The sequence below is a fragment of the Daphnia carinata genome, chromosome 3 (genome assembly GCF_022539665.2).
Source record: "Daphnia carinata strain CSIRO-1 chromosome 3, CSIRO_AGI_Dcar_HiC_V3, whole genome shotgun sequence".
Classification (NCBI taxonomy): domain Eukaryota; kingdom Metazoa; phylum Arthropoda; class Branchiopoda; order Diplostraca; family Daphniidae; genus Daphnia; species Daphnia carinata.
Window position 1 is genome coordinate 11,056,548 of NC_081333.1, and position 22,240 is coordinate 11,078,787.

Genomic DNA, 22,240 nt, shown 5'->3' on the forward strand with positions numbered 1-22,240 from the left:
TTGTTCAACAGATTTTTAAAATTGACTCAAAACATAAAGAAGCGCAAGACTGCTGAGAAAATAAAATGTAAAACAGTCATATGCAGATAAAAAAATATGCGTCGTTAAACTGGAAAGTCAACGATAGAATTTATAGCCAACACCCAGGAAATAGCCTAGCTTTTGATTTGAACTGCGTATCCTTTTTATTCCGAAACTTTGAGCATCCATAAAGGTGTCAAATGACCCGAAAACGAAAAGGAAAGCAATATGGAAGCTGCGTAATGGATTGCAAACGCATCGATATGCAAAAAAAAAAGCAAACTTGCGCACATTAGCACATTAGTGCGCATCGCCAACTAATGTGAAGAAATTGTCAAATGTGAATTATTGTCAAGAAGGAAATGTCGAAGACCTACTACAACGTACTACTCCAAATAATAAAAATGTTACACCGATTCGGTGTTTAGAGTTATCATTTCTGCTCGTGTTACAGGAAGTATCAAGTCCACAAGTACAGAGAGATAAACCGTTATCCTCGTAAAAAAATTAGCTGAATTTCATCATCGTTTTCTACAACACGGAAATGTCAGTGTGACACTTTGACCTTCTAATAGGCAAGAATGGAATTTGTAAAAAAAAGTTAAATATAAATAGTTATTTTTCACATGATCATGTCACCTTGTAGAAATGGAATTAATTCAGTGTAACACATATTTTCCCTCTATAAAATTGTATTGCTGGAACAGCATCAATCATTTCTACACCAAAAGACATATTTCTGACTATAATGAGCTGCAGGTCTTTATTCAATGTTCGATTACAAAATCATTGAGAAAACAGCAATTTATAAAAGGCCTATATATATAGTTATTCCCTCCACAGAAAAGACTTGAGACGAACGACATGGTTTCCATTGGTACAAGTTTAAAAATTGCAATTTAAATGCTAGAATCAATTTGACGATATCATTAGAGATATCCAATCTGAGAAAGGTAACGAATGACATATTCTTTTAGTGGAGTCTCCTATATATAGTACAGCCATTTCCATATTTTCGTTCCTTAGTTCAAGATCTGAATGGGGAACTGGAAGCACATATTGAAGGGGCTCGCAGTCAATTTCCATCTTACATCATAGCGGCGCTATAATTTCAAAATTCATAAAAATAGCAAATCGTAAACCATATCGCACGTTTAAAAAAAAAATGTAATAGACATGTTTACGGTAGGGAATCCTCGACTGACGGGAAGAACGTAGCGATAAGTTTGCATCACGTTCGGCTGGATCGGGCAAGTCATAGTGGCACAGGCGTTGGTGTTCATGTTTGGCAAGGGGAGTTCCAACATTCTGTTGGCCCAGAAGGCTCTTCCAGTGACTTGGGACGCGCCGACAGCTAAACAAGATATCAAAAGAATGTTGCGTTAACATACTTGCCAGCGGAAGGGGGGAAAATCCTTTTTTAAAAATAGGATACCCCGTTAAGTATAGCAAACAGGGAAAATCTCAACTATTGTAGATTTCTGCCGAAATGCAGACAGGAAACGACAACATTTACTAGTATTACACTTGTTACTTACTTGGCGTAAAATCAACCTCGATAGTAACATTGGTTCCTTTTTTCAATACACAGGGGCGGCGTTGCAATGCCTCCGGGCACGGAGTGATACGAACTTCCTTTATAGTCCCCGTTCCATAGTCTATATTTTGAAACAGCATCTTATTAGTTGGTGATACGCGTTAGCAGATTACATTACAACATTTCCAGCAGTATAGGCTTCATAGACACTTGTCAAGAGGGCTACAACAATTTTTTAAAATTATCGCTATGTAAATTTTATCACGTTCTCCGTGGATGCATTTTCTGCGTTTTGAGACATCTGGCTAATGAAAAATCACGGAGACCATGAAACGAAATTAAAAGACGTAAAACGCATATGCCCTTTACAATTGCATACACGACAATTCTAAAAGGCCCAACACAGAAGGCGGAGTAGGAGGGAAATATGAAAAGGTATAAACTTACTTCCTCCTCTCTGGCATGCGGCTACCGAAAGAAGCTTTTCAGCATAGCTGATGCTGGGAAGGGCAATAAGAATCAGGAGGAGTAAACGGTTTGCCATTCTTAGTACGGGAGCGACGACTTGCAACGACACAGAATAAATTGGTACAACCGCGAACAAGAAAATATTGCCGACTAAAACTCTCACCCAAGTTTAAATAGGCTTCTGAAGTGCTCTTTCTCCCCAATAGCATCGACGGATTCTTTCAATCATACACACTTGTGTCCCCACGTCAACGCTCTTTCGACTTTTTTTGGGCGGAGCTTCTTGTGTGCGCTTCAACCAACAGCTACTTTCAATTTCAAATATCCCACATGACCCCTTTGAAATGATCAAGATACTTCTTTTTTTTGCGTTCGTACTCTGTGTAAAAAAAAACTTTACTGGTCCACTTTATACTTCGTCTAGTGAGTCATTTTATCAACGCATCCATTTCCGATCCAATGACCCTGAAATCAGTTCGAATCAGCTAGCGTTGTGCCAATATCGTAAACAGGAACTGTTGGGAACCAGGCGTATTATATGGAGTCAGTTGATACGAATTTATAACAAACTGATGCACTCTTACTACAAGCGATTATACGCAATAACAAAAATAGATAATTCTTCATGCATTTCGTCTACTATCACAAAACCAGACAGAAATGTCTCCCAAACCATGTCTGGCAAAAGAATACATATCTACAATGCTTCTGAACCAGTGTAATAAAACACGCTGTCTATCTTGTTGCATAGAGATGCGAGCAAACAGTGGCAATTTCACTAACGACGTTGGTATCTCTATTCTGTATAACAATTAATTGGGATTCGTAAAACTTATACTCGATGTTGGTTAATTGGACGTCTGCGAGAAAAAGCAATAGAATTGGGGCATCTGGATCTGGTTTTTCCTGAGAGCCACTGCATGTTGTGGGACTGCCTCAGACATCAGTAAGTTGGTTGAGAGATCACATTTCAAGGGTGTTTCGAATAGAATGCCAAGTTAGCTATATTATTGATAAACTTACCTGTGTTTAGCCTAATAACTTGTTATGCCAATAACTTTTCAAAGAAGTCGTGCATGCTCTGTCTTCCATTGTTTCTTGAGGTAACGACAATGATAAAGAAGTGAATTTAAAAAAAATTGCGTAACCTCACCGTTAGATGGCTACTAATGTAAACTTGACAGCAAGACAAAAATGACAGATTTCAATCACAAACACGAAAAGGTGATTTTTTTACAATGTGTTCATTATATTTATAAAGACACTTAGAAATTCTGTAAGCTTAGGGCATCAATATAGGATATAGTTTCATTTACAATCACGTGATTACGTTAACTGTCGTACTACTTCTCACTGTCTCTGTTCTTACTTGTTTCAAGCTCAATTACTGCATCAAAATGTATTCAAAATTTTATTGTGGGTGTTTTGGTGTAGGTACTGTTGGGACTAAGCTTCCTACAAGATGCTGCTTCTAGAAGTTCACAGCTTACAAGTGGAATGGTCAACATTTTGACATCATTTGAAGAACGGTTGGCAAGGCTTGAAAAAACCATTTTGCCTGTATATCATGAAACAAAAAATTTGCAGCAAAAGCAAGAAAGTAAATTATACATCCTTATTTATATCTTCAGTTCAAGTTTGATGACTAATGCATTTTTTTTTTTTTAGACATTGACAAAACCTTAGCTTCCTTGGATCATGTGATTGGCTACTATAGTGTCAGCAAGGAAGTTGAGCCTGTCATTAAAGAAAGCCCTTCAAGCCAAGGACTGGATGTTTTTCTCCAATCTCTTGGTAGACTCCAGGAAGCAATGCATTTCTTTGAGAAAAATAATCCTCAGAGTGTGGAGTTGGAAAATGTGGTAAGTATCTTTTAAGGTACAAATAAGTAAATAAATTTTTGAACATTTTTGCTAGATGAGCTTGTTTGAAACGGGGAAAGATAACATAATTAGTGAGTTTAAAGAACATCTAGCCAAACACAGTCACGTAGTTCCACCCATCGCAGTGCTGGAAGCTCTTGCAACTGATGAGGGTAAATTCCATTGGCCTAAAGTGTGACAGATTTTTTTAAAATTTAAATTCCCTCATTTTGAGTTTCAGAAGAGATAAATGTGAATCACTTCTCTGCAGAAATCAAAGATAATCTGATGCAAATAGCTGACTGGCTAATAACCCACAATGAAGATGACTTCATGAATGTATTGTTTACATTAAAACTGCTGGTATATCAGCTATGTTTCTAAATGTTCTATCGCAGGTGTACGCTCGATTCCGAGCAAATACGGTGCAAAAAACTCTTCTTGGTCTACGAGATCACTTAAGGAGTTCATCTGTTGGGGCTGTGAGTCACCAAGGCGTCAGTCCAATCGCTCCTATGTCTGGGACGTCTACTTTGCTGGTTAGCTGATTGTTTTTGCATTTGAATACCAGTTTTAACAACGGCTCTCTATTACATTTAAAATTTCTGTAGGCAAAATCGAGTGTTAAATCCAATTATGACACCCCAAGTCGTAAGACATCTAAGAAACTTCAGCAAATGCTTGAGCGTAAAGCGAATCAGATGCTGTTGAAAGCCTCGCAAACCTTAGAAAGTTCAACAGGACTAGCTTTGGGCTCAAGAAGATCTGCCGCAGGTAGGAAGAGAAATCACTATTCCTTTTTTCTTTGGCCCTAACAATGCCTCTGTGCAGACATTATAAAGGAAGACTCTGTCGAAGAACAGGAAATTGAATCTTTTTTCACGGAATTTACGGCCCTGTTGCGACTGTTGCAAAGTGAACTTCGTCTCATGCTGGGCATTATACCTTTACCGCACCAAAAAGCAGTTCTTTCGATAATCCTCAGGGACGCACTGGAAATGATTTGCCATGATGCCGAGGTTTACAGATTCCGAGTTAAATTTTAGCGAGTTTTATAACTTGAAGTACGTTTTAAGAGTTTAAGCGCTCGAGCTCGGAGAAGCGTTTCGCGGCTAGAATTTGGCCCAGTTTTACTACTTTTCCCAGCCTTACGCCACTTGGTGTGCTTAAAGGGTGACTGTGATAAATTGCTCGAAGGATGCGATTCTTCAGTGCGAACTCGTTTTTACGGAATGGTTAACAATCTTCACACAACGGTATCAATACTTATACGTAGGCTTTATCGGTTTTTCTCATTACGATATGATTATTAGTGTGGCAAAGCTCTTGAAGATTTCGCTGAATCGGTTCGTTCCGAATCTGCAGCTCCATTACCCAAGGATGGCACTGTCTATGAAATGACAAGTAATGTGGTCCTGTTCCTAGGTCAACTGACCGATTTATCCGACACCGTCGGTCCTCTCCTCGCCCAAGACCAAAGTTATTCAAATGCCTTAGTGCACACGCAACCTTGGCCAAAACCACAGAGGAACAGAGCTTTACTCGGACTCTACATCAGTATTTATATTTTAACTATTAGATCTATATTTGAGTTTTATGCGGCCAGACAAATAACTTACGTCTTCTTTTTTTAAAGAGAAAGTCTTGGTCCAACTTAATTTGACATTGGTAACGAAAAGTGATGCCTATAGCGATTCATCACTGCGCTACATTTTCCGTTTAAATAACAGCCACTATCTGTTGGGGGCTCTCCAACGCAGTGGGCTTTTAGACCTCTTGAAGGTAACATCTAGCGATTATTTGTGATCATTGATAGATCAAGGATAAGTTGAATTCGAAGCATTATCTCATTAAAAATGAATAACTTAATCAGGTTGTGGAACCAGAATGTGAAACTATTTACCGAGAAATGATCAACGAACAGAAAAGACTCTATTCTCAAAGGTAAGTAACATTCACTGATATCTTTGCAGAATTTTCTCATGTAAGTTTGTTCGAAAAACTCTTAGTTGGAACAAAGTTTTGGCTCCTATCTGGAACTCGGAAGATGTTCCAGCTTCCGTACTTCTTTCCGGAAGGCTCCGTGAAAAGGATAAAGCGTTGATAAAAGAAAAGTTTTCGGCAAGTACCCAAATAGAGCATAGATTTTACATTTTGGTTCACTATTTACATCACAATTCGACAAAAAGACTCTCAACAAGGAGTTCGAGGAATTGTCCAGAGAGCAGCGAGGTTATTCGGTGCCAGACGTAGAACTTCGCGAAAGTCTGAAACGAGATAACAAAGAGTACATCCTGCCGAAGTATCAGGCCTTCTATGACAAGTACAGCAACGCCCAGTTCAGCAAACATAGTGAAAAATACATCAAGTACTCACCGGCCCAAATTTCATCAGTAATTGATACGTTCTTTGACGTAGCTGCATGAATTTGAAAAGCATTATAATTAACAAGAAAACCATTCTGATTGTATTTTCAACACCACTTTAAATTTATTACAAATTGAATTTCAATAGCGACAAGTCTGAATTCTTTTTAAACAATAGAGATAATTCAGTCAGAGAAGACTCATGGCATGTACACTTATACAGGCACATTACATTTCATGAAAAAATATGACTCCGATAAAACTTCAAGCTTTTCAAGATTAGAGAGCAGGATAGACACATGCGACAACACGTAAAATGGTTCTCCTTATTTTCTGCTTAATACTAGTGACAACTCCGTCTTAGAAAGACACTAATAACTAGTTAAATTGTATCAGTTAATAACTGGTTTGAATAGAATGCCTAGTTAACTGTTTTACCGATAAACTTACCTGTGTTTAGGCTAATAAGTTGTTATTAGGGCTCGGCCCCGATCGTCTTTGATCGGGGCAAACCGCGGTTTTTCATTTTAAAATCGTCAAACCGTCGGTTCGGTTTGGTCATTTTTCACTGCGGTTCGGTTTTCGGTTTGCAGCTGGGCAAAACCGGTTGGAACCGCCATTAAAATTTTTTTTTTTAAATTTTGCTGAAATTCCAAATCAAGTAATTATCACTAATTGTTGTGAGCGTAATGACGATCAGCAACTTGTTGTAAATCAAATTTCCGATCAGACTTGTAGGCATCGCGATCGAAAATTGGTCGATCCTTTCGCCATCTAGCGACAAAATCTGTTACTGCTGTTATTGTACCTATGCAAACCGCAAATCCGCGGTGCAAACCGTCAAACCGCGGTACAAAACGTCAATCCGCGGTTCAATCGGTTTGAAAAAAAAAACGGCAAACCGAACCACACCGGTTTGTCCTTTAAAAAAAAAAAACCGCGCGGGTCGGCCAAAATCGTGCCCGATCGTCGCGGGGCCGAGCCCTAGTTGTTATGCCAATAACGTTTCAACGAAGTTGTGCATGTATGTATGGCAATCCGTTTTACATAAAAAAAAAAAAAAAAAATGGCGGAAAAAAAAAAAAAATCGCACTTTTTTCTCTTTTTTCTACCCGTAGCCATCTATCAGTCGGTTTCGTTATTACAGGCATGTAAGCAATTTGAGTTAATTGTATCCCATTAGCAGTTAATTGAGTAGCGTGGCTGGAGAACAACGCGTGGCTGGAGGAACAATTGAAAAATGGATAAGATAATAAAACAAAAAAATGGTAAGTATAAACATTATTATATTGGTTTTCAATTATTAATTATTGTTTATTAGATCAAATTATGAAGCTGCAGGCCCAGTTATTGGAACAACACAAAATATTAGATAACAAAGCTAAGGATCGTAGGCCTAACACGTAATGATTCTATTTATTTGCTTTTATTCATTCGTGTTTTGTAGCTCAAATTTTGAGTCTTCAAGCTCAGCTAGGGGAAAAGAACAAATTGGAACGGAACAGTTTCCAAACAGTGAAGGAGGTTTTTCAAAACTCATCTCTAACTGAACGTGAGGATGAGTTGGCATTAGGCGAACACAGCCAGGTACCTAAAGTTTTCAAATAAGAATTCAAAATAAGTATAGAATTTTAAAAAACAATTATTTATTGCTTAGTTATTCAGTCCACCACATGACAGTGTGTTAAATTTAAATTCTGTTAGTGCTGCACTAAAAGAATCGTTAGTAATAAGCTCATGCAGTGAAGGAATTGAACAATTATGGGAACGTATTTGGGCCGAAAATGGGTGTGGTACAGAAACCCAGAAATGGCACAAGTTCAACATGAAACATGGATTAGGTACTTTTCGGTTTTTTGTCTATCGAAAAAGTATTTTTAATGCTATTATTTTGCATTCACAGATTTTAACGGGGGATCAAATCAAGTCTGGAAGTGTTACAGGATGGAAGAGTGAGCCTACAGATGAAAAAACACTGAGAGTGCATTACCGTAAGGTGTGAGGTAAATTAATAGAGTAATGCAAATTGCCTAATGAGAAGTACCATCTTGTGTTAATGAATCCAGTACAACAGCAATCCTTTATAGTTCTGTCACAGCTAGAAGCCTCAAATAATTCTGCTTCTCTGTCTAAAGAACAACTTGTCCTTTATGTTCAGAGTGTTGGGGAAACTGGGTACTTAAATGGCCCTAAAGATGTTTTAATTTTGCTGCTATTGCAGAGATGAACATCATACATGGACTCTTTAGGTATGAAAGGATTTTTCTTCAAATAATTTTGAATTTATGACGAAGAATTTCTCCTCCTTTTTGCCAACCAGGTCTTATCTACCAAAAAAAATTTTATCCAATAGGAAAGGATTTTCATGTACTGGGAACACAACTATCAACAATGCAACATTCTACAGGTGCTAGTTTATCATTCAAGAGCCTTATACAATGAAGTTAATCTGCAATTTGTATGTCCTTTCCCAAGCTTCCATCAGAAGTTGAATCTCTGAGTCATGTAAGTTCCATGATCAACAATTGATGTGTTTAACGGTGTTGTTTTTCTTTTCTCAATATAGGTTAATAGTAACATTGGATCTGAAAAGATTTTTGGTTGGGGCAAGACACTGAATAAATTGTATTGATTGGATGGATGACATGACATTGCTATACTTAATTCGGATTCCCCAGACGGTATTTGATATTAAAAAAATTGAAGTGCATATCTGGGCTCCCTTCTTTTCTGAAGCCCCGTTTCCCCTTGACTCATAATAAGCCCGTAGGGGGTCATGCCCATACTGTACGGTATATATAAAAACAACATATACCGAGGTTTGGAGGGCTCTGGCCGGAAAGGGGACGTGGGGTGCCGCTTCGTCCGATGATGTGTTCACGGAGGGTGACGTGGCTGCCCACAAATCCGAACTAAAGGTTAATCGCTCCTGTAAAAATGTTCCAAATCTTCAGCTCTTCTTCCGGCTTCTCTTAGCCAATCACCGGGTAATCTCCCCGGTGGGTCAACAAGGCAGTGTCTCCCCCTGCCTGGGTTGACGGCAACTTTTAAAAGGGCTATTGTGCCTTTTTAAAGTTGCAAAAATAATTGTAATGTGCAGAGAATTGTCAATAAAATTTTTTTTATAAAATATTTTTTGCAAAATTCGTTTCTTTCATTGTCTGTGTTAGTTTTGTTCACACATTGCATTTGCTTTATTTGTTTTTGTCACTTGATGGTAAGGTGACGTGTATTGGTTTATCGTTTATCTGTAAGCATTCTATTATCATCCAGGGATCGAACCCTGGATGTTCGGCATACCTCGCCGATGCTCTACCAATGAGCCACGAATCATATGATTTTAAGTTGGCTTTTTTTTCTAGTCACTTGTGGACTTGCATTTACACTTAGAATAAAATTGAAATGCAATTGTGCAATATACTCTTCTACATTATTCTATATCATTTTTACACATCTACTTAGGTTTGAACCCAGGGTAACAGGTATCGCAGATAAAAGCTCTACCATAGAGCTAAGAACCTTATGGCAGCAAAAGAAAGATAAACATATAGTTGTGAAAGACTGCATAAACATCCTAGACGATAACATATGATATGCGATAATAAAAAATTTAAATATATCTCGTGGCTCAATGTTAGAGCATCGGCGTTGCACGCTGAATGTCTGGGGATCGGTTCCCATACGAGTAAAACAAAATACAAAATTACTTCATAAAATATCCAGATTGTTCCTTGAATCTAAGTTGAAGAATTCAAAGAGTGTAATAAATAATACTTACAGATAAACGATAAACCAATGGAAACAATGCTTACCATCAAAGGTGACAAAGACAATAAAGGTGAATTAAGCAAGCTAAATATAAAAAATGTAACGTGTGAACAAAACTAACACAGACAATGAAAGAAACGAATTTTGCAAAAAAATTTTATAAAAAAAATTTTATTGACAATTCTCTGCACATTACAATTATTTTTGCAACTTTAAAAAGGCACTATAGCCCTTTCAAAAGTTGCCGTCAACCCAGGCAGGGGGAGACACTGCCTTGTTGACCCACCGGGGAGATTACCCGGTGATTGGCTAAGAGAAGCCGGAAGAAGAGCCGAAGATATGGAACATTTTTACTGGAGCGATTAACCTTTAGTTCGGATTTGTGGATAGCCACGTCGCCCTCCGTGAACACATCATCGGACTAAGCGGACCCCCACGTCCCCTTTCCGGCCAGAGCCCTCCAAACCTCGGTATATGTTATTTTTATATATACCGTACAGTAGGGGCATGACCCCCTACGGGCTTATTACGAGTCAAGGGGAAACGGGGCTACGGAAAGGAAGGGAGCCCAGATATGCACTTCAATTTTTTAAATATCAAATACCGTCTCGGGAATCCGAATGAAGTATAGAAATATCATGTCATCCATCCAATCATTACAATTTATTTATTCAGTGTCATGCCCCAACCAAGAATTTTTTCAGATCAAATGTTACTATTAACCTACACTGAGAAAAGAAAAACAACACCATTAAGCATCTCAATTGTTGCTCATGTGACTTACATGACTCATAGATTCAACTTCTGGCAGAAGCTCGGGAAAGGCCATACAAATTGTAGATGAAAATCATTGTATAAGGCTCTTGAAGGATAAAATAACACCCCTAGAATGTTGCATTGTTGATAGTTGTGTTCCCAGTATGCTGAAAATCCTTTCCTATTGGATAAATTTTTTTTGTAGATTAGACATGGTTGGCAAAAAGGAGGAGAAAAGCTTCATCATAAATTCAAAAATTTTTCAAGAAAATTCCTTTCATACCTAAAGAGTCCATGTATGATGTTCATCGCTGCAATGCCAGTGAAGTGAAACATCTTTAGGGCCATTTAAGTACCCAGCTTCACCAACACTCTGAGTGTAAAGGACAAGTTGTTCTTTAGCAAGAGATGCAGAATTATTTGAGGCTTCTAGCTATAACAGAACTATAAAGGATTGCTGTTACACAGGATTCATTCACACAAGATGGTACTTCTCATTAGACAATTTGCATACTCTATTACTTTACCTCATACCTTAATGGTAATGCACTTTCAGTGTTTTTCAACTGTAGGCTCACTCTTCCATCCTGTAACACTTCTAGACTTGACTTGATTCCCCACTAGAATTCTGTGAATGCAAAATAATAGCATTAGAAATACTGTTTCGATAGACAAAAAACCGAAAAGTACCTAATTCATGTTTTATGTTGAACTCGTGCTATTTCTGGGTTTCCGTACCACACCCATTTTCAGCCCAAATACGATCCCACAATTGTTCAATTCCTTCGCTGCATGGACTTATTACTAACAATTCTTTTAGTGCAGCACTAACAGAATTTAACTTTAACACACTGTCAGGTGGTAGACTGAATAACTAAGCAATAAATAATTGTTTGTTAAAATTCTATACTTATTTTGAATTCTTATTTGAAAAGTTTAGGTACCTGACTGTGTTCACCTAATGCCAATTCATCCTCATGTTCAGTTAGGGATGAGTTTGGAAAAACCTCCTTCACTGTTTGGAAACTGTTCCATTCCAATTTGTTCTTTTCACCTAGCTGAGCTTGTAGACTCAAAATTTGAGCTACAAAACACAAATGAATAAAAGCAAATAAATAGAATCATTACGTATAAGCCCTTACCATCCTTAGCTTTGCTGTTATCTAATATTTTGTGTTGTTCCAATAATTGGGCCTGCAGCTTCATAATTTGATCTAATAAACAATAATTAATAATTGAAAACCAATATAATAATGTTTATACTTACCATCCTTTTGTTGTATTATCTTATCCATTTTTCAACTGTTCCTCCAGCCCCGCGTTATTCTCTCCATCCACGCTACTGAACTAACTGCGAATGGCATCCAATGGACTGAAATTGCCTACGCCAGTAATAACGAGTCTGAGCGGTAGATGGCTACGTGTCGGAAAAAAAGAAAAAAAGTGTGATTTTTTTTTTTTTTTTTTGGGCGAAATTTTTTTTTTTTTTGTGTAAAACGGATTGCCATATATATATGTATGGCAATATGGCAATCCGTTTTACCCAGAATAAAAATAAAAAATACTGCCTTTTTCTTAGTTTTACTGCTACCGCCATCTACCGATCACTTTTCTAGTTAATTCTCTACGTACACTGACCGAAAAAAAATTTAAGCCTGGCTAAATAAGCCCGACTAAGTAACCCCGACTTTCTGTTTTTTACGGTTGATTCAAAAAGTAGAAGCCTGATATAAAAACATACCCCCATTTTCGTGATCAGTGATCAATTTCGAATCGGAATAATGTATTTTTAATGAAATTTAGAATTTGAAGAAAATTGGAAAAGTGAGAAGGCCTTCTTACTTTTTCAATTTTGGCAAAATTTTAGATTTCGCTTTAAATACATGGTTTCGATGGAGAATTGAACGGACATCACGAATATGAGAGTTGTTTTCTCGTGGGACTCATGGTTTTTGAATAAAACGTAAAAAACGGTAAAAGTTGGGTTAAAAAATAAGCCCGACTTTATTTTTCGGGCTTAAAAATCTTTCCTATTAAAAAATAATATCACTAAATCTCAATAACTATTCATGATTATCATCCAAAATTAACCAAGGAACACGAAAATGGAATTTTTTTTACGTAGAGTATATAGTTTTGAAGTAATCTAAAATATAAAATTAGTGTGTGTGCGAATCGAAACCATTACTAGCGCGCCAGTACGCTACAGCGCTAGCGTGACACCAGACTTGCCGCGATCGCGATCATCGATCACCGATTACGATTAAAAAAACGATCGCCGATCAAATCTTTACATTTTGATTTTGATTTGATCGGCGATCAAAAAACTCGTTGATGGACAGCGATCATTTTTGCGATTGAAGTCAGCGCCACCAAACGTAAAAACTTATGATTCATATAAATTTTTGCTAAAAAGTTTTGCTGAGGATGCTGTTTATCCTTTTTTCGCAGCAGACGCCCTTTGGTCGCCCTTGACTTGAAATGGTGACAGTTTAGTTTAAATTTCCACCACTAGATTTCGCCCCAAAATGATCGCAATCGCAGAAATTTGATCGCCGATCAAATCATTTTGAAAAGATCGAATCGCCAATCAAAATCAATCAGTGATGATTTGATCGGCGATCAAAATCGAAAAAACAATCGCAACGGCAAGTCTGTCCTTATAGAATATAGTTTCATTTACAATCACTTGATTACTTTAACATTTGTACTACGACCCACTGCCACTGTTCTTACTTGTTTCAAGCTCAATGGCTGCATTAAAATGTATTCAGAATTGTATTGTGGTGTTCTGGTGTAGGTACTGTTTGGACTAAGCTTTCTACAAGATGCTGCTTCTAGACGTTCACAGCTTACGAGTGGAATGGTCAATATTTTGACATCATTTGAAGAACGGTTGGCAAGGCTTGAAAAAACCATTTTGCCTGCATATCATAAAACAAAAAATTACAGCAAAAGCAAGAAAGTAAATTATACATCCTTATTTAGGGCTTTAACTCAAGTTTGATGACTAATGCTTTTTTTTTCTTTTAGACATTTACAAAACCTTAGCTTCTTTGGATCATGTGATTGGCTACTATAGTGTCAGCAAGGAAGTTGAGCCTGTCATTAAAGAAAGGCCTACTAGCCAAGGTCTGGAAATTTTTCTTTTAAACAGGTTGTGGAACCAGAATGGGAATCTGTTTACTGAGAAATGATTATTGAACAAAAGAGACTATTCTCAAAGGTAAGTAACATTCACTGATATCTTTGCAGAATTGTCTCAATGTTAATTTGTTCGATAAACTCTTAGTTGGAACAATGTGTTGGCCCCTATCTGGAATTCGGAAGATGTTCCTGCTTCTGTACTTTCTTCGGGCAGATTGCGGGAAAAGGATAAAGCTTTGATAAAAGAGAAATTCTCGGTAGGTACCCAAATAGAGCATAGTTTTTAGATTTTGATTCACTATTTACATCACAATTCGACAAGAAGACTCAGCAAGGAGTTCAGTGCAGCAAACATAGTGAAAAATACATCAAGTACTCACCGGCCCAAATTTCATCAGTAATTGATACGTTCTTTGACGTAGCTGCATGAATTTGAAAAGCGTTATAATTAACAAGAAAACCATTCTGATTGCATTTTCAACACCAATTTAAATTTATTAAAAATTGAATTTCAATAGCGACAAGTCTGAATTCTTTTAAAACAATAGAGATAATTCAGTCAGCGTAGACTAATGGCATGTACACTTGTACAGGCACATTACATTTCATGAAAAAACATGACTCCGATAAAAACGTCAAGTTTTTCAAGTTTAGAGAGCAGGATAGACACATGCCACAACACGTAAAATGGCTCTCCTTATTTTCTGCGTAATACTAGTGACAACTCCCTCTTAGGAAGACAGCACCGCTAGAGAAGAAACTGAGCCATTCGAGACGTTTGAATACGCATGAACTACAATTACGGAAACAGACAGTACACAACGTTGTAATCATCAGGGAATAAAATTCAAGGTTGTCATTCTCCAGCTCGAACAGTCGGATGCGTATATCTAGCCTAATTAACCTTTCCGTTACACCTGTTTTGAGCATGTCTTCCCATGTTCATCCCAGTGCGCGACCTGAAAACGTTCGTTTAAAGACTTTTTCATTAAAGGCTTTGAATCAAATTGTAACGATTTCTTCTGCTTTCACAGTACCTGGCAGTCACGGGAACAGTAGAATGTAGTTTGGCACCCACTGCACTTTTGTTGGGCTTCTTGACCACACTTAAGACAGGTATAAACTTGATGCTGTGGAACTTCCCGTGAAGGTCGACGACTGACAGATTGCCTAGGAACCTCCGATGATTGGGCAGCAAAATGTCTTTGAGCTTGGGCATTAACTGGTGGCGAAGACATGGGTATCTGACGCTGCTTTTGCATTAGTTGGTGTCCGCCTGGCAAGGAATGAGACTGCGACTGCGACACTTGCTGCTGCTGTATTCCAGCGATGTGATTTGGTCCTGGCTGTTGGTTAGACAGCTGTTGCGAAGCAGGCTGCTGCCTCACACGCTGTTGCTGAACAGGTATGTGCCCCTGTAGGTGTGAGCCTAGTAAGGGCATGTTTTGGCGGGACAAATTGTCTCCTGAGCCAGACCCCATTAAACAATGCTGAAGTTGTTGCGATTGACTCATTTGTTGCAAACCATTGTGGTTGGTATACTGGTGCTGCAGCGTCGCCTGTTGCTGTCGATAAGACCCTGCTTGATAGCTGACAGGGACTTGCATCCGAGTTGACTGCAGGGTTTGTACGTATGCTTGGTGAGCTGCTTGTTGCTGTGGCCAAGAAGACTGTGGTGGCGGAACTGTTTGCTGGACCGCTGGCATCCGATGTCTACCTGTATACTGTGCGTTCATTATAGGAGTAACAACCGCAGTATTTTGCACCACTGTGGACGGATAGGCAAGTCCGTTACTTTCGGAGTTGCCCGCCCAACCTTGACGTGGCATGGTAGGATGTCCTTCTGTCATCAGGGCGTTAGGGCTATTATGGGCAAATGGAGGTGTCTGATGATGAACTTGACGAACGTGGTTTGTGAGCATTGTGCTGAGCGCACCGATGGGCGAATGGCCATCCTGCAGAACTCTGGTAACTTGGCTCCGCTCAACTGGTGAATGCTCGGAACTTTGAGCAGAAATTTGCATATGGCTTGCCAAAGTTGGAGATCGGAATGCTTCGGGTGTGGCTAGGTGGATCGTAAAAGTCGGCATTGATGATTTTCCCGATGAAGGAGAAAATTCCACGCGCGAAGGAAGTATGCAGGCTTGATCTTTAAACTTCATCCCAACTTCAATTGCGCATCGTAGGTTGTTCTCCAGCATCTGTTTCATGTACGTGGAATCCACGGCCGGCATACCATACCAGCTAGCTTTTTGGGCTTGCAGAACTATCAAATCAAGCAGCGAAGCGGTTGTAGTATTCTTCTTAATCATAAGCCGATAGAATGGTACGAAGTAGTCCTTCATATGTTCGGCGCCCTGTCGCAGTAATGGGTTATCACGACTGAGGCTAGTAATATCCTTTGAACAGGCGTAATTCGATTTCCATTGGGTAAATTGACGACAACTGTTCACAATTTCTTGATTGAGGAGTGTTTCATCATCTGAGTTTGCCGTTGGACTATTAGGATTTACAAACTGGGAAAAGAAAGGATACGCGTCGTTCAACGAATTCAATGAGATTGCCAGAGGTAGCACCGCAAACGAAGCGGTAGTTATATTTTGGCTTGTAGACGCTTGCATAGATTCAGAGTTACTCAAACTATCTGCCATTCGAATGGCTACAGGGTTGTTAGTTTTCGCAGACTGAGTGACGGATGGCGATCCCATTGCCGGCGTTGTTGTGCTGGATAGGGTAGGGCTAAAGTCAACGGCGGATGTATTCTGTATCCTCAAACAAATCGGTTGAGTCTGAGGTGGCAGTGCTTCGCATTCCATTTCAACATGTGATGGTAGTTCCGCGGACACAGTAACTGTTTCAATAGCTAATGTTCCAGCTTCTTCTGTTGACAAAGTCGATTGTGATTCGGCAACCGTCACTGGCGGTACAGTACTTGGCAGGCATTGCACAATAGGACAAGGTGATGGCTCCTGATTAGGCGAATCAACGTTCACTGATGTTGAGTTCTCCGGCAGTGGGGATGGTATAATTTCTGATTCAGTTTTGTCTGCATGAATTTCGATTGCAAGTAAAATATTCAGATTAGGCATGATTTCCTCAAATGCCATGGCGTCTTTGATGGCTGTGATCTCTTGCCTGTTCACTTCATTTTGTTTAAGTTTTTTACAGAATTCTATTTTGATTATTTCCTCTTCAATGTCAACTGCCCGTAAACATCTTTTCTTTCCTTCATCTGCCAGGTCTTCCAGTTTCAATTTCGCTTTTTCGATTTCAGAGGTAACTTTGTTGAGATCATCGTTTAGCTCTTGGCACATTTGACGAGCTTCATCCAGAACTTTTACGAGCGTCTCGAGTTCTTCATTTTTCTGCCGAAAAATGTGTTCAGCTTTTTGATAGGCTGTTTCCGTCTGTTTATGCACGGTAGACTTGTTAGCAACTTCTTCTGTCAGTTCGGCGACACGTTTTTCATTTTCGGTGATATCCAGCAAGGGATTTGGCTCAACAAGCTTGGCGTCGCCCTGATCCAGCTGTTGGCGGATTAACTGCACTTGTAATTCTCTTAGCTTGATTTCTGTTTGGAGCACCATATGGTGAGTTCTTTTCTTTTCCGCCGCCAGTCGATTGCGTTCTTCACGTGCAATATTTACCTCGTCTGACAATGCTTGAACCGCAAGCACATTAGCAGATATATCAATATTTTTCACGCCTGATTCTTGTTCCAGTTTCTCTGACTTGGACACAAGTAAGCGGAGCTCTTTATTCAAGGTTCGACGTTCAGAAAAAATTTCTGAAAGAGCGGCTTGGATTTGCAATTTTTCTTGCCGGATTTCCCATTCCCGCTGGTTAAGCTGCTCAGCTGGGGCATTAATTGACATGCAACACACTTTATCAACTGGAGCCAAACTCTTTTTTCCAGTTTTTTCGTCAAAATGGTCCCCAACGATTGACATGGAGGCATCTGAAACTGTTTTAAGATTCGTCGATGAAGGCGAACAAGCCGTTTTTGCTAGACAAACAGCTGCTTTGCCCTGTTCGGCCTCTAAATGTGATGGTGGCACAACGCCCTCTTCTAAACACTCCAGGGGTAATGTGTCAGATTGGTCCTCCATGCTGTCCATTTCGCCATTTTCTAGAATAAAGCAATTTCGGGAGCTGGACCCATTTAAACGTAAGACATTAGAATGTACCAGATTTGTCAGCTTCCATATGGGCAGACTTTTCTACTTCATTGATGTGTGAACATTCTGAAAAAAGAGCGCAAAAGATAAACATATATTATAACTCAAGAGAGGTTTAACTACCTGTATGGCTGTTTGAAATATCCAATGGCGTAGTATGGTCTGCCCCTATAGTATTTTTGTCTTCCACAACTGGAATCGAAAAAAAATAAGACGTATTAGAAGGGAAATAGAAGAATATACAAAAACAAAAAAATAAAAATAAAGGATGAATACCGTTTTCCTCGTCCATAGGGTCTGCACGAGCGGTACTACCAACAGTGTTTGCTAGTGGACCATTGGGATTGACGACTGGGAAAGGATTTTCCTTTTCGGCATCGTTACTCGATGCAGTATGTGAATCTTGTAGACTTACTATAATGTTAACAGGGGAATTTCACTAAAAAAAAAAAAAAAACTACGCTTTTCCAATTTTAGTCAATTTACCTTCTTCCTGAATTTGCTTTTCGTATTTAAACCGAAGCTGTTTACAAATTTCATCGGGCGGGTTTACGCTCTGTGAGCACTGCGCTTCGAGTTCCATTTCGTCTTCTGTTGTTGAGTTTGATGGAAGACCACTGTTCTCTGCAGCTGTGCTTGCCTTATCGGGTGACACAAGATTAACAACTTCTACTGGTTCTGTGTGATCCACGGAACTGTTAATGCTTTGCCTATCGAATTCAATATCAAGAGCAACTGTTGCGGCAGAATCGCTACGAGGAACATCGAAGTTATTTTTCTCTTGAACAAGTGCACCAGTTTGGTCTTCTGGGTCTTCGAATACCTCTTCGTCTGTGACAGCCTCATTCAATGACGTAGGCTTAGGGTTAGTGCTTGAAACTTCTTCCATGTTGCCACCCTGTTGACTAATTAACGCAACAGGTTCTCCGGTATCATTGATGATTTCATCAGAGCCAAACTACACCCAAAATATAGTATTAATCAATTGTAAAACTCAAGAAACATCTAAGAATGCTTACATGCTCCCTGTTTCCTAAAATGGTATTTTTAGAAGCGCATCTGCTACTCTCTTTTGATTTTTCTCTAGATTTTTTCTTCTTCCTTTCGTGCCTTTTAACTCTCTTTTGGGAATGTGTGCTTTGATGTTCAGATGAAGAAAAACCACTTCCACCCGTTTCAGAGCGATGTTCTGGCTTCGTCGACTTAAATTTTTCTTTTTCTAACTTCTTTTTTAGTTTCCCTTTTTCCTTGTCATTTTCTGGCATTTTTGATTTTTGATCTTGTATTGCCTTTATCTCTGTTTGAAGATGTTTTGCTTTTTTCTTTTGAAAATCAGATTCAACGCTTTCATCTCTTCGAAGTTTTTTGGGTGTTTCATAGACAGCATCAGCTTCCGTAAATGCATCTTCTAGAGATGCTTTTCTTTTCAGACAAGTTGGTACACCACCTGGAATTAATACAAATTTGTTATTTGGGTTATTATAAAAATAAAAATAAAACAATTGAATTTTAGTCCACAACCATACATTAAATCAAGCATCCAAAGATTACTACCGATGAAGGTTTTACCTGAAAGATTTATTTTTAAATTGAGGGAGGTTGAACTGTGATCTCTAGGATCAGGGGATTTTTTGACAATTTGATATCTCTGCATTGCATCTCGGTCTCTATTAGTTGTGTAATCTGGTAATGTGGTGCTGGAACATTTTTCAATTTTCTTTAAGATAACAACTGGTTCTGAATTTAACTGGTGCAATGCCGCTTTCAGCATAGTAGACTGCTACCCTACAAAAGCAAGAAACATCCAGACTATTGTGAGTACACATCAATATGTCATACTCTAATAAAATTATATTAATGACTAGGATAAGTTATCAATGTTTTGGATTCAATGGAATTTTTAAGACAAGAAAGTACACACCCTGTCAAGGCATAGTTTGATATGTTAACAAATATCTGGCTTTGTTTATAATTAAATTTTTTACTTATTGTTTATTACACACATTGTTTCTTGGGAAGAAAATTTTAAATATTTGCAATCTAACAGTCATACACTTGAGGAATAATACCTGTGCAGCCAGCAATTGTTTAAAATATTTCATCACTTTTAGTTTTAAACAAGTCACAACCAATACCACCTTCTAACATACATTACAAGTAATATTACGCATTATCTTATCAGTTGCGGTGTATACCGGAGATGGATATTTAAACGTTCCAAACCACTTAGAGCTATATCATAGTGAAGGCCATTTCTCGAAGAAATGACGATATTGCGTTAAACGCTTTACACTTTCACATAATAGAAGAATTTACCTCAAAACTCATGTAGACCTAAAAAAGTAGTTGTCTGAGTCCTTCTGGTAAATTATAAAACGGAGTGAAAAACGGAAGAAACGAAATGCGTTGAGTTTAACAAGATTTGGATCACCATATGCAATGCAAGTGAAGGTAGCTTTTTGCAGACATGTTTTCTAGTGATTATGAGGACAAGTAGCGACATCTCGCATTAAACAACTTTACTTGAATTGCTTTTCTTGCTTACCATGCTGAGAAAAACAATCTGAATTTTTCTTATTGTTGAATGATGGAATATGAATTGTTGGTTTCGGAAAACTATTATCCCGTTAAAAATGGGCCACACTAACAACTTAAAGCGTACGAAATTAGAGGAGACGAGTTCAAGTTCCGAGGCGCAAAGGCAAACACAAACTGAGAATGCACTTGTAAGGGAAGTACTTCTTCACGTATTCATTTTGTTCTACTCGAAAATCAATTAGCTACGGAAAGAACATTTACTGAACGCTCGCACTTCCTTTCTTAACGACTATGAGGAGCAAACGTAGCACCCACAGATAGCAACTAGCAAACTGAATCATAGGGAAAGGTGTTCCGAAATATCCACTTCTGATGAAACTCAGTTGTACACGATGGGAGGAACTGCTGAATAAATAAGTTTGAGCTGCTGTATCGATCTCAAATGGCCCGAAACGAAATAATAACACTGTCGCCAAGGGAGGGGCGAAACGGGAATAAAAAAAGAAGTAACGAAATGCGCATTATATTTTGCGTCTTTTGTCAAGTGTACTCTACACGTTGTCGTTCAGTATGAATAGGAAATAAGAAATCCAAATTTTCAAAACTCCACTTACGATATGTTAGGTCATTTTGGGCGGTTAGCCAATCCAAACACAATCTTTAGCTGTGGCCCCTGGTAACATTATCGTTAAAGAGCTATGGAAATTTTACGAGGAAGCTCGAAAATCTTTTCGATTATTGACGAATTGCATGCTACAAAATTAACTGATCGGCCTTGAGTTATTCGAACTACCAGGTTTTCCAGTGAAGGTTTTTTTTTAACGCCACTCACACATACACATGCCTTTTGTTTCTAGCCGAACGATGGTGCCAGACGATTGGTAAACTGGTTTCACTGCCATTAACTTACTGCTGCTGATTTCCACAACGCTCAGGAACGAACTGTGACTATAAAGAGATTCAGGAGTGTACTAACAGGTGTAACTTGAATACACAGCCGGTTTTACTGTAAAAGTGAAACTCTCTAGTGCACGCCCAATCCTTCACTCATTTCGTGTATCGAAATGCTACGCAATGTTTTCAATTTTTTAAATATTTTTTCGTACGTTCACAGAATCAATTCTGGCATATCGTTGCCCTATCAAGCAAAGATATGACACGTCAGCTACCTTGTTTTGAGCAATCGCATGACCTAAAGGAGCTATAAAGAACCATTTTCAACTGAGCGTTACATATATGATCTCGTACATCATACATGCTATCGTATATCATACCCCGTGTTCTGATGGGTTGCTATCTCACCATAGAATTGTAGACATACATTCTTTACTCGATAATTGGAAGATTAAAGAGCAGTTTAGCCATTTACAATGCAATTTCTTGATTAGCTGTTACTGGTAATTTTTTATTTTTTACAGTATACTTTAATTACAGAGGACGCCAATCCTTGGTCCCAAACGGAAGATTTCATTAGTGTTTGCAAAAATAATAAAATTTTGCGGAGCAACATTTTGACAAAATAAAAAAAGGAAGCCTGTATAAAGATAACAGAGCATGATTCAAAATAAAACCTCTTTGAAGGAATTTATTATCAAAACA

General features: G+C 38.5%; 4 protein-coding genes and 1 long non-coding RNA gene across 9 annotated transcripts; 2 read left to right on the forward strand and 3 right to left on the reverse strand.

The window, feature by feature from the left end:
• Positions 1-693: 693 nt before the first annotated feature.
• On the reverse strand, positions 694-2,196 carry LOC130697476 (ecdysteroid-regulated 16 kDa protein-like). Its single transcript, XM_057520379.2, has 4 exons — positions 2,006-2,196; positions 1,560-1,679; positions 1,206-1,375; positions 694-1,124 (listed from the first exon to the last, which is right to left on the reverse strand). The coding sequence occupies exons 1-4, from the start codon at positions 2,100-2,102 to the stop codon at positions 1,044-1,046; spliced, it is 468 nt and encodes a 155-aa protein (XP_057376362.1). The 5' UTR covers positions 2,103-2,196; the 3' UTR covers positions 694-1,043.
• A 963-nt stretch (positions 2,197-3,159) lies between these two features.
• LOC130697577 (exocyst complex component 7-like) lies at positions 3,160-14,458 on the forward strand. Of its 4 annotated transcripts, none has more exons than XM_057520497.1 (14): positions 3,160-3,250; positions 3,461-3,626; positions 3,695-3,888; positions 3,944-4,061; positions 4,130-4,227; positions 4,287-4,427; positions 4,500-4,662; positions 4,720-4,907; positions 4,965-5,144; positions 5,202-5,445; positions 5,525-5,670; positions 5,762-5,832; positions 14,071-14,182; positions 14,251-14,458. In XM_057520497.1, exons 1-14 carry the CDS (start codon positions 3,221-3,223, stop codon positions 14,353-14,355), a joined length of 1,956 nt encoding a protein of 651 aa, XP_057376480.1. In that variant the 5' UTR covers positions 3,160-3,220; the 3' UTR covers positions 14,356-14,458. The 4 variants fall into 4 exon arrangements, with proteins under 4 accessions (XP_057376480.1, XP_059350287.1, XP_057376481.1 ...); XM_059494304.1 differs by lacking the exons at positions 14,071-14,182; positions 14,251-14,458 and adding exons at positions 5,898-6,013; positions 6,078-6,417; XM_057520498.1 differs by lacking the exons at positions 14,071-14,182; positions 14,251-14,458 and adding exons at positions 5,898-6,009; positions 6,078-6,417.
• LOC130697596 (uncharacterized) lies at positions 7,391-8,988 on the forward strand. The gene is made up of 5 exons (XR_009420666.1): positions 7,391-7,522; positions 7,576-7,841; positions 7,912-8,095; positions 8,158-8,503; positions 8,575-8,988. It is a non-coding gene; the product is annotated as an uncharacterized LOC130697596 (long non-coding RNA).
• LOC130697601 (uncharacterized) lies at positions 11,210-12,108 on the reverse strand. Its single transcript, XM_057520531.2, has 5 exons — positions 12,046-12,108; positions 11,921-11,992; positions 11,723-11,862; positions 11,469-11,652; positions 11,210-11,406 (listed from the first exon to the last, which is right to left on the reverse strand). Exons 1-4 carry the CDS (start codon positions 12,071-12,073, stop codon positions 11,497-11,499), a joined length of 396 nt encoding a protein of 131 aa, XP_057376514.1. The 5' UTR covers positions 12,074-12,108; the 3' UTR covers positions 11,210-11,406; positions 11,469-11,496.
• On the reverse strand, positions 14,374-21,730 carry LOC130697565 (uncharacterized). 2 transcript variants are annotated; one of them, XM_057520474.2, is made up of 9 exons: positions 21,256-21,730; positions 19,673-19,888; positions 19,123-19,550; positions 18,590-19,061; positions 18,380-18,517; positions 18,227-18,295; positions 18,113-18,169; positions 14,963-18,054; positions 14,374-14,884 (listed from the first exon to the last, which is right to left on the reverse strand). In XM_057520474.2, exons 2-9 carry the CDS (start codon positions 19,872-19,874, stop codon positions 14,837-14,839), a joined length of 4,506 nt encoding a protein of 1,501 aa, XP_057376457.1. In that variant the 5' UTR covers positions 19,875-19,888; positions 21,256-21,730; the 3' UTR covers positions 14,374-14,836. The 2 variants fall into 2 exon arrangements, with proteins under 2 accessions (XP_057376457.1, XP_057376458.1); XM_057520475.2 differs by lacking the exon at positions 21,256-21,730 and adding an exon at positions 20,420-20,570.
• Between the last annotated feature and the right edge of the window lie 510 nt (positions 21,731-22,240).